The sequence below is a fragment of the Molothrus ater genome, chromosome 6 (genome assembly GCF_012460135.2).
Source record: "Molothrus ater isolate BHLD 08-10-18 breed brown headed cowbird chromosome 6, BPBGC_Mater_1.1, whole genome shotgun sequence".
In the NCBI taxonomy this organism is placed as follows: Eukaryota; Metazoa; Chordata; class Aves; order Passeriformes; family Icteridae; genus Molothrus; species Molothrus ater.
In genome coordinates this window covers 18,721,666-18,740,648 of record NC_050483.2, presented here as the reverse complement: position 1 = coordinate 18,740,648, position 18,983 = coordinate 18,721,666, and the positions used below count along the sequence as shown (strand labels likewise).

At 36.6% G+C, this 18,983-nt stretch overlaps 1 protein-coding gene across 1 annotated transcript in view; it reads right to left on the bottom strand.

The window, feature by feature from the left end:
• The window catches only part of PPP6R3 (protein phosphatase 6 regulatory subunit 3), a 50,784-nt gene that overhangs the window by 7,518 nt on the left and 24,283 nt on the right, over positions 1–18,983 (bottom strand). Inside the window, 17 exon segments of the mRNA XM_054515031.1 lie at positions 282–388; positions 1,460–1,613; positions 2,942–2,988; positions 2,990–3,061; positions 3,690–3,820; positions 4,488–4,542; positions 6,476–6,522; positions 8,164–8,250; positions 9,450–9,535; positions 9,927–10,042; positions 12,510–12,574; positions 13,064–13,213; positions 15,102–15,254; positions 16,328–16,457; positions 17,127–17,240; positions 17,709–17,821; positions 18,687–18,752. Of these exon segments, the coding sequence (XP_054371006.1) occupies positions 282–388; positions 1,460–1,613; positions 2,942–2,988; positions 2,990–3,061; positions 3,690–3,820; positions 4,488–4,542; positions 6,476–6,522; positions 8,164–8,250; positions 9,450–9,535; positions 9,927–10,042; positions 12,510–12,574; positions 13,064–13,213; positions 15,102–15,254; positions 16,328–16,457; positions 17,127–17,240; positions 17,709–17,821; positions 18,687–18,752 (1,693 nt within the window).

Here is an 18,983-nt window from a genome sequence, read left to right as displayed (position 1 = left end):
TAACAGAACAAACTTAGAAACTTTGTTTCTTTGTAATGCTTTTCTGTTCATGATGTGCAAACTTTTTAGCGGGATCAGTAACACCGGCTCTTGTTTTAAATTGGAAACTATTTTAAATAGTTTATAAATTCTTTGAAAAGTCACTTTTAATAACCATCAGAACAGCAGCAGAGCCAGAGAGGAGTCTAAACCTAAAATTTGGAAGTCCATGGAGATTTTTCTTATGTGCAACTCTTATGAACAAGCCATTTGCGTTTGGAAATGCAGTGCAGCTTACTTACTCTCTAGCTGTGTTGTATGAGTAGTTGCATTTGCACTCAATGGATCACCTGGATCTGTGTTTGTTTCCATTTCCACAGGAGAATTGCTTCTTAAGGAGTCTTTTGAGCTTCAAATAAAATAAAAAAACTTCAGAAACATTTCTGAGTAGCAAAATGAAGTGTTCTTAAAACAGTATTAGTTCTCTATGAAAGCTGTAAGGCCTAGAACTATACTGAAACTGAATTAAGCAAGTTTGTCCTAAGAGTGCTGGAAAGACATGCTAAATAGAAGTTTAGTAATGCAAAATGCACCAGAACTGAGCTGAGGGTGTTAGATGGTAATCTCATTTTCACTTGATTTTGCTACATTACAACTAGCGGACATGTCCCTGGTAACTGAGGCATACAGGTAATCACCAGCTCCTTGCAGTGTTTCCAAATATTTTTAACTGGTTTGCTAAATGCATTTTTCCAATTTGATAGTTCCCTGTTGAAACTGCCAGTGCAGTCATGAACCACTACAAAGTGATTTCACTACTTAATTTTATATACAGTACAGCTATACAAATTTTTCATTCTTAAGGAACTCAGATGACAAGATTTGGTCACTAAAAAAACATGTCACTATTTACAGAATGTATCTTCTATCCAGTAATAGACAACTTCAAGTCTTCATTTTCTAGGCCCTTAATTTGATTATCAATTTATCTGCCTCAATCATGAAACAACACAATTTTATGTTGGAAAAAAAAAAATCATACTTTTATATCTGAGCTGTTTTGATGCCCAGACAGAAAGTCAAAAGCCAAATGTATAAAAGCAAAGTCTTCCAATATGAGAAGGAATAGTTCCTTACTGCCAATATTTGGCAACTCAAAATTTACATCTATGTAATTAGGTACATACGCAAGACTTCAGCAGAGTGTAGAGTTCAATCCAGAAAAAGAACAGCATTATCTTGTGTGTTCTCAAAACGATGCAGAACTACCTGACCTATTTATCACAGCTGCACAACAATATGAAATTTAAAAACCCAAAACACTAGTACCCACCCAACCCGGAAAGGGAGATCACACAGACACATGCTGCTGGAACACACAACACTCTTCAGACACTTTACACACACCAGCAACACAGGCTTGCGCAGAGAGGGACACAGCAAGAAAAGCAAACTCACCCTGAATAACTGACATTCTTACCTCAAAGAAGATGTGAAGTCAGAAAAGGAAGCCCAGCCAGTTTCTTTAGCTGGCACAGGTGCTTCAGTACTCCATACAGCAGAGCCAACAGAATCCAGACTGGCACCATGTGCAGTCTCCATGGGTACATCAAAGTTCGCTGACCAGTTAGGTGCTGAAATACCATCACCAGGGTCATTAGGAACAAATTTCTTTAAAGAACATGAGTGCACATATGCCTAACACTGATTCCCTCTATGTACATTTCATAAAGAGAAGCAAGATTCATAACTATAGACTTGAAAGCACATGCAGAAAAATCCTGTACATCCTGTTAAAAAATTAATGTATTCCCTGAAAGGAAAATTCTGCTAGTAAGGCAGAATTTTAAGATCAGTAATTCAGAGTACTCTGCTAAAAAAAAAAGTTTATCTGAAAACAAAACTAATAAAACATATTCAATCACAAGTACAATCCTGCTTTATCCTTTAAATTAACCTCAATATTTGTTACCATTTTTTGAACTAATTTCTATAATAATGAAAACCACAAAAGTTTATATCCCTTTTTCAATTTCTTCAAATAATTTCTCATGCACTAAGACCACTGCTAAATTTCAGAAAAATTTAAGGCTTTTTACAACTTAAAATATTTATTGATATTGTAAATTTGGGAGCAACTGTGAATAGCATCTAATTTAGGATAGGTCAATTCAAAAAACTTCACCTACCCAAGGGAAACATGTTTTTCATTAACACTTACATACAAAAAAACAGGCTGAAAAGGAAGCTCTGACTAGCAATTAGAAATTCCAACCCAGGCAGATATGGGAGGAGACCCACATGGATCAAAACTTGTTTGACACACAGATGCCAACGACACCAATCTGACAAAAGAAAAGAAAACCCTTAACTTTTCCTTCTAATTTAATTCCTTACAGTCTAGATAAACACAGGGCTTTTACCTACAGACATTGCCAGTTTAACAAAAGCCAGTTTAGTCTGACTTGAATGTGAAAACTTTTCAACCTATTACATCAGTTAAGATTCCACATAAGAGTCTCCTGATGTGTATCTTTCACTCACATTTGAGACCAGAACAATGCAAGTTCACTGATCTTCAGAGGGGAAGTCTTTTAAAAGAACATTGTTAGACAAAAAGCTGGTCTGAAAGGCTTCCAGTAAAAATACCATCTTTTGGGTTTGGATAGTAACATATCAGGTTTTTGTAGGCACTCAATATTAATAACCGTGCATTTAATCCTCCCCTTTCTGACTACTCCTCCTTTTTTAACTCTTGAAGAGTAGAAATATGAATTTTAAAGAGAGTAAGTAATTTAAGACATGTAAGGAATTCAAATTTCTCAATATGTGCATGCTCTGTGGCAAGTGGGAAACACTAAGACAGTTGGAATAAAAGCAGTCAACAAGGAAACTCCTACAAAATCAGGCTGCTAGATCTAACAATTTCCTATAACCCAAAGCACCAGAAAAAACTACATACGTTCACTTAAGTCTACTTCCATTTTGTCCTCTGTATTGGTGTGGGATTCGAAACAAGTCTTGTTTAGTTCCATCCTCTTCTTCAGAATCTGTACTTTCTTCACTGTCTGTGCTGCCCGAGCTACAAATACAGAGAGAGAGTTTACATTCTGGTTTTAGTGTAACACCCTGGGCACAATGAAATACTGCAGAGTTGCAGGCTAGAGTAAATTACAATTATTTCTGAAAGATTACTTGAGGTATAATTTTTAGCTCTTAGTATTCCCCTCATTCCTCTCTCAAAAAAACAAGGTTTAAGATTTTTCACTTGATCACATGAAGAGGCTTTCAGTAGATATTGAGGGAGGCTGCACAGCCCTGAGTTTTGGGGCCTAGATGCTCCTTCCACTCAATGCATTTCCTTTGTTCACAGCCATACTGGTACTGTAGTGAGGACAGCAAGGTCTAATAGAGGTGTGGAGCTGGGCTGCCTTGTCCAAAGCAAGGACAGCCAGTTTAAAAGCAGAAGGAAAGAATATACAGCAGGGGAAAAAAACCAAAATCAACAAGCTATGAAAGCCAAAGTGCACCTTCTGCAAATTATGGCTGGAAAACAAATCACTAGGGCCACATGCCCACTCATTTCTCCACAGAATGGAAATACCTAGTTATGCTGGACAGTCTGCACTAACAAACAGACTGAACCAGAGGACAGGTGTATTACTGCAGGCTCACTACACTGCTGTGTGGATGAGAAACACCCTTCTCACCTGGAACGCCTCTGGGACTCCGGTGCAAATGCAATATGTTTTTCTTCCCAAATGTCTTCTTCATCAGAGCCACCATCATCAAACTGCTGTATCCGCTCCTTACAGCATGCCTCAAACAAGGCTATATTGCCCTAAATACAGCCAAAGTATAAAATCCATATTACATTAGTAAACATCTTGAAAATACATGACTATCCTGAAGAGAATCTAAAGCATTTCTCTAAAAGCAGCAGAAAACCAGAATGTCTTAATTTAAAGCTTGTCAAGAAAATACACAGTGCTGCTTGTTTTACTTGGCTAGTAACAAGCTGAGTGGACTAAAGAACACTTAGGAGCTTCCATCATGTTTAAAAATGGGATGTGGGAGTGACCCCAAAGAACTTTCCAGACAACCAGAGCACAAAGTACTCCAGCTTTATTTTCTGTAGTGGGGGGGTCATTTTAGCTCAACCAACAAATAATACTGAGGTTCAGAGACTCTTTCCTATCACTACAATCTCACTGAAGATTTAAATAGTTTCTACTCATAAAACACAAGTGCACAATATGCACAAATCAGATCTAAGCCCAATCTTAAACCTAGTTATACAAATTAGAAGCAATTCTGCTTAATACTGATCAGAAAGAACAATAGTGTCTTCCACTTAGCAAATCTCATGATATGAGAATAAAGCAGGGTAATTATTTTCCAGTGATTTCCACATAAAAGGAATAAATATAATCATTGCCAAAACTTTGAGGTCATGCCAAAGCTTAAAAGACAGTAATTTTTCTGATGATACTGGAACACATACTTACACTTTCATTTGTATTGAGGGTAAAGTTGATGTCTGAAACCCGATCAAAAGAAACACTACAAGAAAAAAAGAAATGTACTCAGTAAAACAGGACTTTCTATTGTGACATGAAGACATTTAATTTCTGTTTGGTTTCTTAAATTCAAATAATCCAAAAATAGAAGATAAAAGACAGTCTCCAACACAAAATACTCAAAATTACACACCAAGGAGACCTGGCATTCCTGTGATTTTTTTTTTTAACTGTTAAACATTTTTAACAAGAACACAGAACATTGCCATCTACAGTTAGGTGTATGCAACAAGTCTAAACAAGCATAACTGATATTATATACCCAAATCTCAAATACTGTATAGCTATGCACTGGAGAAAACCTAGACCTAAAGAATGCCTAACCTGACTATGCTCTACTATGATATACTTCAAAATCCTGCAAATATCTGCATCTTCAGTTCTTATATATTTTAACTGAATTCATCCTTCTATCAAAGGACCCTTTCAACAGGAAGGAGTAAAATGGAAAATATTATCAAGTTCTGTTTCCTAACAAAAGAACCTCACAAATATTTTTTTAACCAATCACTGAAATATTTTCCCAAACATAACACTATATATTAGGCTTGACACATCTTTACATATCAGAAGAGTTCATATCTTCTTCATCTAGCCATGAGTGCATTCAGCAGAGGACACATGACTCCTCTAATATTCACTGCATTCCCAAGTAAGGAAAAAGATAAGTGGTCTGAAGTTGTGAGTGTGACTGTATTACTGCATGATGCTATGCAGGTACCTTAGTGTGTGATTGATTCTTGCATAGAAGGCATAACTTCAAAGTAACGTCACCTCAACTTAATTCAACTCCTACATCATCAGTGTACCTGTCCCAAGTCTTGAGACCTCTTTATGTAAGTAGTCATGTTCTTTCTACCAAGAGAACGGACTTCCAAAGGCACGAACTTAAAGGAATTCCAATTCCTTTCCTTCCCAAAATCCACTTACTTCTAACAAAGTTAAGGAGTTTACTTCATCTTACTGTGTTACTTCATCTATCATATCTTAATCTCTAATCTCAGCAGGTTCTGTGGTGTAAAAAAGCAGCAATGCTTCTTGGATGGAAGACACAAGCTTCAGTCAGACATCACTTACTCAACATGTCTTATAGTAGAGCACTGAGATTATTATAAAAACACCCTTCTAAAAACCATCTTGAAGTAATGCTTTTTATTCCTACCTTCATGTTCTGGCATCCCAAATAATGAAATCTTATAAAAACAACGCTAAAATTTACCACCTGCAACAACCCCTATTCTCCCCTTTTCCCTTTAATGCATCAATTTACTTACAAAGAAAGATACCAGCTTTTCTGAGGGGTGTTTTCTGTTGTGTGCTGGCTTTTGTTTAGTTTGGGGTTTTTTTAACCTGACCAAGACTGTTCTTCTTTCCTCATCTTTCACTAACACTATTTGTAGAAATGAGTCTTAACTGCCTTGACCTTATGAACAAAGGTAGATTTACAATGCCCTTCCTTACTCTCCCCTACAGAAAAATACACTCAGAGACATGCTGTTCCTGTCATCCTTTCCAGGAAAACTCACAAGTAGAGCTATTCATCGGGTCATCAGTAGGGGAAAAAACCCACTTTGAGACAGACAGAAAGTGAAAGTGACCCAAACAATGTTAGGTCAACAGACAGCCATAGCTGTCTGTTAAAAACCAGAGTTATAATTCAGTTTTTTGTTCACAAGCACAGTGTTCTCAACACTGGCACAACCAGAAGATTAGAAAAAGAAGAGAAGCTGCTGCTTTCCTCTCTTCAAGTAGGCTTCTATCAATGCACACAGATGGCACAAAAAAGACAGGACTGATTGGCAACTGCTTCACATCAGTAAATGCTTGTACTTATCACCAGGAAAACCACAGCCAAAAACACAGTCAGAAAGAAAGTCACAAGACTATAGCCAAATTCAGTGTAGTGTTATACTCACTTGCCAATGTCATCTTGATCAGCAAACTTCTCATCGTTGAAGCCAAACTGGTCAATAAAATTGGACGTCATTTGTTGCATCTGATAATCAGAAAAGGCCTGGCAACCCCAGGACCAACGACAGTGATATAATGATTCTACTAATACTCTAAAATCTATTTGCCCATTTTGCTTCAAAGAAATAAAAGTCTATCTAAACTAAACATAAAAGGACAGGAAAAAGATTTGTCTTAACCTCTGAATTTTGAAACATAGCATCAACTACAACCCTACTCACATTTACTGATTTGAAAGCCAATCTAACAGCTTTCAGTAAAGAAGTTACATCTGTTAACATTAACCAGCACCTTTCCAAATGCGCCCCAAAGAAACAGAGAAACAACACTATATAAAAGAAAAAGCTGTCTTTGCTCAAAATAACATGAAGTTATAAATAGTAAGAACCAGAAAAATGAACTATATATAGATACTAAAGCATAGTTGCATAGTTATTATGCAGGTATCACTAGCAAAATCAGTCTCAGGTACACACACCAGCAGCATCTATTAAATATTAGAAGAATGAAACATCGAACATTTTACATTTCAGTGCAGTGTCACTGACACAACTGTGCTGGTTTTTTAAATAAAGATGAGTGTCAACTGCCAGCAGATCAGTATATACACTAAGGTACATGTGGGCATCACCTGTCCCTAACAATAGCTTTTGTCTCTTATTTCCCAGGACTATCATTAAATTATAAATTACTACACATCCTCTAGGGACTTTTAATAACGTTATTTCCATGTGTAAAGTCAGCCAATGCCAAGATATTCTAGGAAATAAAGCTGTCATGTCAACTCTTGGTGTCTTGCCCAGGTAGCTGAGGGGACACAGTATGGTGGTAAAATCGAACAAAGTGAATATGGAAAGAAAACAAAAGAACGATCAAAAAACCCCAAGTTTAGATTAAGGCATTATGAAAATTGAAGGAAAAAGAAAATATATATAAAAGGAGGAGGTATACAGCAAGACAAACTTGAAAGAAGCAGCACTGGACCATCTGCATTTCTCCAGATTAACTACCTGGAACTGCTGGGATTGCCTAGGCACAGCAGGTCACTAAGGGGATGCATGAAAAGCACAGAGACATTAGAAGATCTTACTTTCTCACTAAAGCTGCTAAAGATAGCACCCAACTTATCAAGTTTTTGTACAGGTGCACCTTATAGGTACAAAAACACTAATCAGATAAAAATGCATCAGATTCTTTAAGATTGAGCCACCACCCACAATTCAAACTTAGACAAGCAATTACTTATTATAAAAACAATAGAAAATGCATAAACCACAAAAGCCAGTATTAGATTAGGTAGTTACTACACAGCTGTTAGTGTGATCTGAAAGATTTTGGTTAGTAACCCCGACAAATAATGCATCTAAAGCATCTGATTCCATCTAAGTGATCTATTGGCAATCTTATGCCACAAGGCTCCCACTCTTTCACTACCAGCAAAAGAATTCAAAGAGATGCTTTTGAGTCTGGTAAGACACAGTTGTGTGCATGCACACATGTCTAGGTTTTAATTTAAACTTTCTAGATTTATATTTGCTTGTGAGAGAAATAAAAGTTCCACTGCTTTTTAAAAAATTACTTAATTTACTTTTACGGAAAGACCAACTTAAGCTGTTAAAAGAATTCAACTCACCTGCTGCAAAGAAGAATCCTGTGAGAACCCAGTTTCTTTAAAGTCTATTTCATCATCACTGGAAGAATGAATGTGGCAGGTAGTAACCTAGATAAATAAATTGGGTCATTGGCAGAGTAGATAATGCACCTGTTTGTTTCAGATAAAAGAAATTGTTTTAATGCTTTGTCTTTCTATCCTGTTGAAAACTGCGGAGTTTGGAAGTAAGTTTTTGATTAAGTTTTACTGTACTTCCAAATACATCAAGTACCTCCAAGCACATGGTTATGTATCTAAAGAGCCAATTAGTGCCATTTTGCATAAGCCTAAAATTCTTCCTCTTGACATGATCCTTCTTTTGGTCTTGACCAAGACATAGTTTCTACCAAGAGGAAAAATAACATTCATCTGCAAGCCCTACACACTTCTTCACATTCACAGGCTCAAGAAAAAATGCCTTATGTACATCTTTTAGTCCTGTTCACAAGTTGCACAGTTTCAGATGAATTTCCTATTGCTTCTATTGACACCTGTTAACACCTTGCTCCAGTTAATATTTATGCTGAAATAGTGAATTCAACAATTAATTATAGTCCAAATAACAGAAGACTAGCAGAATTAATGAAGCCACATGCAAAGCACACATTCCTGGAGAAGTCACATAAAGTAAAATTCACTAATTCATCTGATGACATCAGAAACTGCCTCTGCTTATTAAAGTCTCCAAGTGATTGCTCTTAGACTATTTTTAACATGATTACACAAACCTCTGCTACTTGAGTTCAGTGTTTTTCCAAAAGTGTAACAGCTACAACTGCATGCAGAAGAAATGTGGCAGGTGCACAACAGTGAGCAAAGTTATTTAAGCAAGGTCAGTCACACAGGCAGTGGAGTGCAAGTAGCAGTCTTCTGTTAAACTTGTACTGGGTCATTTACATCCTAGAGAAAGCAATCAACACCAGCTCCTGCACTTTTAGTTCATACTCTTAAGCAGACTGGAGTTTTCAAGGACATGACCTTGAAGAGGTAAAGAAATCCTCCTCCTTGCAGATTGCCTGGCATTAGCTACACTAGGTAATGAGCCAGTTAGCTATTACAAGCTGATCATCTGCATTATGCCTGCACAAATATTAATGATACGGTTTTAGTTGAAAAGTAAACTAAAGAATTACCAGTTCCATAACTCAGCAACTAGAAGGACTCCTTAAAAGTACACTAGATACTGGAAGACTGATAGTGCTGACGACAAAAAGAAACTGTCCAAGTAAAGCAGCAGTAATTTTCATATCTTACCCATCACTACTTACCAGATCCACTGTATTCCTCTTGTTGGTTTCTCCTAAAGAATTTGTGCAGAATGTTTCCCATCGCTCTCTCACCTCCTCTGGAAGTTCTAGCACAGGAAACAAAACACCAAACCAATTAGAAACTATCAACAATGAAGCATCACTTGATTTTCAAGTATTTTTTTCTGCACTACCAAAAACACTGGTAAGAACATATACATCCTCCTAAACCCATAAATGTAACTCCATCTAGCAAACAAGTCCAAATCAAGCAGATCACTACCTCTCTGCATCTATTTCAGGGAGCTTTAACACTGTTTGAAATGAAAATACTTAAGCATTTGTTTAAGGATGTCTGCTTTAAATGCAATACTTCAGAAGTGATCCAGTTCTTTTCTTATTTAATCCAACAGCTGCCTTCTAATTGAAGTTTGCTTAATATCCTCAGCATTTGATAATGAAAGCCCTGAAGATAAAGTCAGGACCATGAATGAATACCTTTGATGAGCTGCTGGACTAGTGTGCTGTTTGGCCCCTTATCTGTGCTGTGCACAATGCAGTTTGCTATCCTTGTCAGGTGACCCATGTAGCCATGTCTTCTTCCTCCTTCAGCCCTGCAAGAGACCAAGAGTTCATGTGCTGCACTCACAGCAACTCCGATACCATGTGTTGTAGAACACTGCCAGAGTCAAGATGGTACACAAGACAATAAACTGGGGTTCTTAAGTTAGACTTGCATCCTAAAACCACAGGTTCACAAAAATATTTAAGAATTTAAGGGATCAACTGGTTTGACTTCACTGAGCCAGTTTAGGAGAGTTAACAAGCACATGAAGTACCAAGAAGCATGTACAAGTGTTTGTACTGCTTTTGTGTGTGTGTGTGTGTAGAAAGCAAAATGCACACAAAATAATCTAAATGCATTAGCAAAATAATGACAGAATTAGCAGCTGATTCAGAGTTTTTAGGAAATTCCTGTTGCTGAGAGTATTTTGCAAAACCCAAAACCACCAAATATACCCTCAGAGCTTTCAGCCTATGAGCAAAAGGGGAAAAGCTAATACTAAAGAATACTAGAGCATTCTTAAGTATGCTTTAGTATTTCAGGGCTTCTTGGCATACCCATTTACGTTAGGGTCATTGCTTTCCTGAAATTTAGGAACAACATTTGCATGCCTACCAAAGCTAAAATTACAAAGCCATTTAAATATTTCACACAGAACTGCTCTGCACAAACAGGAATTACCAGATGTTAGAGTAGTGCTCTGAACACCTACTGCCAGTTGGAACCATTCTAAATCTGAACAAATAGCAATCATGAGAGATCCAGCTTGAACTGATTCTCTAGCATTTGGCAGCAAGCCAACCAAACTTTTGCTGCATCAATTTATGATTTTGTGTTTCAAACAAAAACCAAGAAAGACCCCCTCACCCAGCTAGACAAACCTCCCATGACCAAAATCTTTGTAAAGTGACAGCAGCTCATGAAATACCTTATGTTATGCAAACACAGATCACATGATTTTATTTTCCACTATCATCATCTAACATATGAGGTAACTGAAATTATGTTATGTCTATGCAAGATATCACGAATAAAATACTACAGTGTTTACAGCTTGCTTAGGTAACAAGCACATTCAAAATAAGCAGCACATGATAACAGCAAAGGTTATCGTTTCTAATACAGGATATTACATAGAGCGCTTTTATTTGACAAACTAGACAGACTTGACATTGCCTAGCCAGAAATTCTGGAATACAACTGTATCTTTTGTGAGCAAATGCTTATTCATCCCAGCAAACCAAACCACTTTTACTATGTCAGATTTTTACCAGCAGAAAGCAGTCACCCTTAAGCTTCTAGAGCTGTTTGAAATACCATTAAGTGACAGAATACATATGGACTAAAAAATACCCATTTCCTGAAACAGCTAAGCTAAAAGTACCCTCAAAGCTTTATCTTTTACAGCTGGAGCCACACCTCAACAAAACTGGATAAAGGATGAATTAATTATAAGCTTGTTTCCAGATAAAATCACTACCTTAGGTTTGAAACACTATTTTCTTCATTAGTATTCTCAAACCTGAGACTAAATATTTAATTAAATCATTCATATCGTAAGCACTGGACCACGAACAGTCTTACCTAAGTAAAAATTAAGTTTTGGGTTGGAATTACAGAGAAAACTTTTCATATTTCTCTCCTATGAGAATCTAATTGCCAGTGAAGTTGGCAATTCTCTATAATCTCAGGAGAATTGATATAAAATGGAAGACACTTAGGAGAGCATGTCTTTTACAGTTAAATTTAGCACATTCCTTTTTCTATTATCCCCCTCTTCACCATCCTTATTTCCAGGTCAGTTACATTAGCCATATATTTACTATCTGATTCACTTCAGATATGAACGTTTTCACGAGTGGAACAGTCTCAACACTCCATCAAACCAGCAGCACTACCCCAGTTAGTCAATTCAATATTTTGACAGGTCAGAACTAACATTTACTGTTCAGTACCTCCAGAGCTAAAATTATTCGGCCTTCATGAGAACATTTTAGCACCTCAGGTGACAACTGAGGATTTTTTTTTTCCTGCTACAAAACCAGTTTCTAATATACTATATTAGCTACTTGAAGCTTACATCCTTTCAAACACATAATTTTAGAAGGTATTCTAATTGCTGAGGAATTCACTTTTACTATTTAGGAGTCTGATGCTTCCCAGATGTGATATGCTTTGATGTGTTCACAAGTAATTCCCAACCGCTTGCTGGGGGAAAGTACCTCCTGTCCCCTCAACACTTAGAGTATGTTTATTTTTTTACTCAAACATGGGTAAACTTTAGAGATCATAGTAATATCTTATACATGGCAAGAATGACAATTCTTGTGCTCCCAAATGGCCACAGGAAAAATAATTACAATGCTACCAAAAAGTACAAGAGAAAGGTTTAACTCAAATATTAACATACAAATGATTTTAGACTAGCTAGATCACTTCTGAATTGGTTATACGTTCATTTCAAAACTCAAGTCTTATTTAGACAATTGCAGGAAATGAGGAAACTAATTACTCACTGTTTCTTCTCATTCATCTCCCATGCTTCAAGTATTCTTTCTATTAATTGGCACTTAAGGAAGAGCTGTCAAAAAAGCAAAATATGCTTAGCAGCAGTAAAATGTAACACTATGCATTTTACAGTTGATACTGAAGTCTGCAACACTTTTAATTTCACATTCAGGATATATACTTTCATTAAAGGGTTGAAACTCCAGCAGTCAGATCACAACCAGAAACCTAAAAGATAAACCCTGTATTAATTCTACTCCTCTAAGTGCTGAGTTGTTGTAGTAGCATAAAGCTACTGAAATAGTGATTTTAAGCCTTAAAAATAGGAAGAACTTCAGGGGAAATTAATACTTGCAGCTCTTCACCATGCTCACTTTGGAGCAACAAAAAAAAAAAATCTTCTCTATTGGCAGTTTCAGGTTTAATACCCTGAACTAACATTTTAAATAAAACTAGAAAGACTTTTGTTCATTCTATACATTAAGTAGAAAGGGGTGTATTTTATGTAAAATTAACTGCATGAAAACAGGAAAATTCAGGAGACTTGCAAAACACAACTTACATGCTTCAGTAAGAGATTGTCCCCACTGGAATCCTGATCTGTAATTGTGCCATTTTCTGTGTTTTCAAGAGGACTTGCAAGAATCAATGCAATACAGATTTCTACTTGAGTATGCAAAAAGTTATTCCACGTATACTTAAAAAACATGTCCTGAAAAACAAATTCACCAAGGTTTACACAAACCAAGACCTTTTCATTAAACATAACCAACAGTCTCACCCAGCTAATCACTTGAATGTCTACATTGGAAGAAATCTTTTAAGTTTTACACTAAGTATTATTGTACAAGAAAAGGTTTGTGACCCACAAAACCAGTAACTTTTGTGCTTGCCATTTTTTGAATGCAAAGAATACTATACTGGATCAGAACAAGAATGCAACTAACTGGATTTATGGCAGGGGTCACAAGTAATGCACTTTCAGACTATGAAGACAGGGAGAAATAATGCTCCCTACTTACATTCCTTCTGCCAGCTGCAGCCCAGAAGTGTTATTTATGACCTAGAAGTCCTTGATTTTTTTGAGTTCACTTAACTTCCTAGTACCTACAATACCCTTTTATAAATGTGCCCCTCACTTCAGTGAGATTCCTTATGAAATTGTATCTACCTGTTTCAAACCCATCATCATCCACCACCTCATCTAGAAACAGTTTAAGATTATTAGCAAAGTACAAGACAAATACTAAGGTTGAAATGCAAAAACCAGCATCCATTTAGTCAAGTTCTGGCTCCTCCACATTTTTTTCTCTTAAACACAAGTAAGATTTTCGTCAAGCCTAGCTATTTTAGGCTACTCACGGCAAAATTCAAATGATTGGTGTCACTGGTAAAATGTAGTGAGTTCTGGAAATATGTGCAGTGATTGGAACAGTATTGAACAATTTTAGTCTCATTCAAAGTGCAGCTAAAGGTCTTCAATCTCTCTTCAGTCCTAATGACATTCACCCATAACTTTTCTTAAATCAAGTCTGCCCAGTAAAACATGTGCTGTTTCAGCAAACAGCATGAAGCACTGAGGTTTCCATGGCTACAATTACTTTTTTCCTTCTGTAAAACCTGCAACAGGAAAGTGTGTTCAAACCTCACTCAATACAATTCACACAATAATCTATTTACAAGAACATGCAAGCATTCATAGTGTGTATGCTCCCTTAGACAATGGATCTAGGAAAAACTGCAGGTACAGTGAAGTCAGCTATTTGTGTAAAAGTTAGTACCTGTCCACAAACCCAACTGTGAAGAAAATTTGAGATGAAAACATTTGAATCACACTGTAATAATCAGTCACAGGAAAAAGGGGTTTTGGACTAAAATCAGGGAAGAGAAGGTATTTACACTTTAGGCTTGCAACTTCCAACTTACAAGTTTACATATTGGTATTCAGTAACTAGCTTAAGTTCTACATTATTTAAGTTATTTTTAAATCAACCAACATTTGGGTGAACTGAAACACAAAGAATACATCTGCCATAGTGGAAGTATGAGGTAGGAAGTACTCAAAAGTACATGTTCACATCAGCAAAAAGCAATGAGTTAGGTAACTGAGTTTGGTAACTGAGTTTGGTGTACACCACCTTGCTTTGACGTCTGAAGGAGTACAAGCTACCAAGCAGAACTGTTCCTTTACAGGACTGCTGAGATACCATTTTGTAGGCCATATATTAAGTGAGAAAAAGAGGCTTTGAGGGAACAACTTAGGGAAAAAATGAAAATAGCAATGAAGCCTTGAACATGGCTGAAAACTCAAGAACATCCAGTTGAAAATAAGCTTATTAAGAAAACCACTTTATGTATTTATGAGGGTGCACCAAGTAAGAGCCATTCAAGTGGTTAGAAGGAAACACTTCCCTCAGACAGATTAACAGTAAAATCCAGTATTAAAAGTTCTTAAACCAAGCAACAGACATCACAATACAAAGGTGCTGAAAAGTTAGGCTGGACAATAAGTTAGACTGGAAAATTATCTACAGAGTCAGAAAAAGCAGACAAGATCTTAACAGCAATCCATAAAAATGAAGACAGCATAAAGTTCTTACCAGTATGACTCCTATGCTGTTAAGTTCTATAAGCTCCTGATTCACACTGCTTGTATTTGTCTGTAAAAGGCTAGATATTAATCTAATCACATTTAAACGTGTGTTTCCTACAGGTGGATCCAGTACACCCCAGGTTGTCTTCATGACGCTTTTCTGAAAAAGAAAAAAGTTTAATACATAAATCCCTTCAAATACCTTTTAGAAATTCAGCTTATCAATTCTACATACAATAGCTGAGCAGTGCTTAAAAATAGATGCATTTAGTCCTTAAGCAACTGTCTTACTTTCATCCTGCAAAAACCTCCTATTTTTAATTCCAAATACTGTAGCTTATTTTAATTCCACAGACAGGAAACACATGAAACCAGTCACATGAAAGCTACAGCTCGGTAAAAAAATGATTGCTAACTATAGACAGGTTCTCAACGTAGATGAAGTCTACTCAACCTTGACAGGAATTACAAGATAGTTCCTCAGAAATAATTCTCACTCAGTCTAGCTAAATTCTACATTACTACAATGTACACAGAACAGCTAGGTGGACAGTATAAATACATTATAATGCCTCAGCAACCCTAGCTCCATATATTTAAAAACAATTTCATGTTCATTTCCCTGTTAAAATCTGCAGCACCCAGTTCAGGGCGCAGTGCTCCAACTGAAATTCTGCTAGTGAAAACGTGAGTAGAAAATACAAATGGATCACAGGTAAACTCCCTATTTATACATTCTTTTTATCTTTGGCAAGAGCACGACAGAGTTAAATTGCTTAAATCAGTTAAAAAGCCCAAGGAATTTAACATGCCTAGGGTGCAGAGATACGACATGGACGTAATCTACTTGGGTCCTGGGTAAGTCAAGAGAATTGCATGAGCCTAATGTGGGCCATTCCAAAGTTCCAAACAACTGCAGCATCTATAGTCCATATTTCCTATCCAGACTGCATTTTCAAGTACAAAATATACAGCAAATCTCTTTTTGCTGCTTTTCGGAAGAAGTAACTGCTCCAAGGTTACTTTGCTAATTAAACCAAGTTTGTGCTGGAAAAGCACAAAGCATTGCTGTTCATTATTACTGCTGGCCTGAGCCAAAGCTCACAACAGGCTAGGAAGTAGCCTGGGTGCTTGCCTGAAAGTTGTCAGGGTTTTGTTTATTATAATCTGCCTAAAACAGACACATGGTTAAGTTTTGCTTCAATTAATTTGTTAACACAAGATTTCACTTACTTTTGGAGGCTCAAGTAGGAGCTCATGGAAGGATGAAAGTCGTGCTTTTATGGCTTCTAAAACACTTTTGTTGACAGAATATGTGGAATTGCTCATGCCTGGAGGACAGATCTCTATATGACCTTCAAATCTAAAATGCACATAAGAAAAATTTGATAATTAGTACCAAAACTAGGTGTAAAACATCTCTGAGGTATGTAACAGTTCTGAAAGGATGTGAAAATAACAAAGAGGTAAAAAATGTAAAAACCTAGGGTTACACACACATAAAAATTAAGTGTAACATAATGGTTGAACAAGAGATTTTCTCAAACACTAGCCCTGGTATTTCTAGGTTTATTGTGCTTGAAATCCTCAAAATAGTTTTGAGATTAAAAATTACATTTTAATTTGTTTTATTGAAGCAGATAAAGTTTCATTTGTCTATCTGAAACAACGTAAGTTGAATGTACCAGAGAGATCTGTTCAGCAGTTTTCTCCAAATTAAGTTGCAATAATACTACAAGTAACTTTTGAAAAGTCAATATTCAGTCACTGCACTATACCTATTTACTCGATTCCCTGTATCCAGAAACCAAGTGATGAAATGTATTTAATCTGATCTGCCTATTGGTACTCACACTAGAAAAAGCTGCAGAAAGACCAGTCATTTGGTGAAAGTGTAGTAATGCCAACCACAATCACCTGATTTGCATTTTTACTCCTTCAGCTACAACAGGTCACAGAAGTGGTTTGGTCACAAGCACAAGGAAGGCATTTGCTACTGCAGGCATAAACAAAGTGAAATAATAACACTTACGTCTGTCGTCTTGTCTCAAGTAAGGTCAATAGGATTTGGATTGCACTGACAATTGCAGATTCGTTTTTTTCTTTATGAAAAATATTAGACAGAAGCTGCTCTATGATTTCTTGTCTGAAAAGAAAAGCATTGGTAACAGATGAAACCACTTCAGGATACAGCTGTTAGCAGAAATAACTCCCATTTGCCCACATAAAAAAAGGGAAAATTAAATACAGGAGAATCTTTTCTGGCAGAAACATACAGTTAGATTAACTTAAAACAAGCAACAGAACAAAGCTGAAGTTTCCCATATTTAGTCTGCACAGTATCAAGCTGACCTCCACACATAAGATACCATTCAATTGGGCAGCACAGAAAATAACTTAATTAGACAACTTCTCTTCTACACTCCCCACTAGAAAATCCTCCAGGTGTCCTCTGCTTACTTGCCAAGTTATTTTTCATTAGACAAACAAAAGACAGGTAGTCAAGAAAATTAACCTGAAATGAGCTTGCCATTTCTGAAGGCTTTCAAGGTCAAAAGTTAAAAACTAGTTTCTTACAAAGTGAGAATAAAATCAAAAATTCAAACCAACTTACTTCTCTAAACTTGCAAGCAGTGGATCTGGTTCTGAACTGTTCTGTACTTGTAGCATCTGGTCTCTGCTTAGACGAATAATTTCACAGAGTGACTGTGATGCATTTGAATGCCTCTGAAACAGAAAACAGCACTTTGAACTACAAGAATAACAACATGCTGGACTCTAATTCTTCAGTTTAAAAAGGTGAAAATTTCAACATGAACAAGAGCTCTCCTACCCACAAAACATTCAGGCAGTTAGCTTTATGTCCTAATTGACCCTTAACAAAACAAAACAAACAAACAAAAATCTTGAAGCATGAGGCAAGAATCTATTTCCAACATTAAGGTGGCAAAACATGAGAGCTGAATCTTCCAACAACTTCAAGTATGCCTAAGGCCTTGATATGGATCTCAAAAAGGAGGCAGGGAGGTGGACAAAACCACATAACCTTCCTCAAAACCACACTTAATACAGAAATCAGCTTACTGAAAAAAGCAAGCAGAAAACAGTAAAACTAAAAGTTCTAACAGTATGTTGTACAGCTGAACAGATAGACCCAGGGGGGTGCCAGTGATGCCTTAAGTTTTAGCTTTTATATTTTTCAGATCCTGTACTGCATTAGTGTATAACTGAACTTCATATAGAGTGTTAGTAAGCTCTCTTCACAGTATGGTCAGACAAAATACTTCCAGGCCTGAGAACCAAGGTCACTATCACAGCCTCAGGTCTGAAAAGTATAAACAAAAATGAACTGAGGGGAGAAGAAAACCAGGGCAATGTGATTTCATTACCTGAAGCTATAATTGGACAATTAACCTCTGATATGCAAATAGACTAAACTTAGATCTGTCTGAGAAAACTCCTGTCCATCTTGGGTGTAGCCTCTGCAAGGCTCCTGCACTGCCCAAGCTGTATCTGTGCAAGGCCTTTAATAAACACCCACTTTATTCTCTAACTCTATCTAGCCTCTGTCCAAGGCAGCAGCAGCACTTACATCTTCATCTTGAGATGGGTGTACGATCTCCACAAGCCGCTGGATAATTCTCTCCTCATTCAGCCACTGTAAAAATGTTTGTGGACGTTAATAAGAATTTCTCCCAAGTGAATTAATTAAATGAACTCATGAAAGTGCAAGTAGCCTTTTGACAACTGCCACAAGTCATAATGTCAATACTTCTAAATAAGGACTAACAGTAATTCAGAAAAAAGAAAAAGTAAAATCAGCATTTCTTAGCCACAGTAAAAAAGAAAATCTTAGGTTAATGTCAACAAACTTTGATGCCAAAGTGTG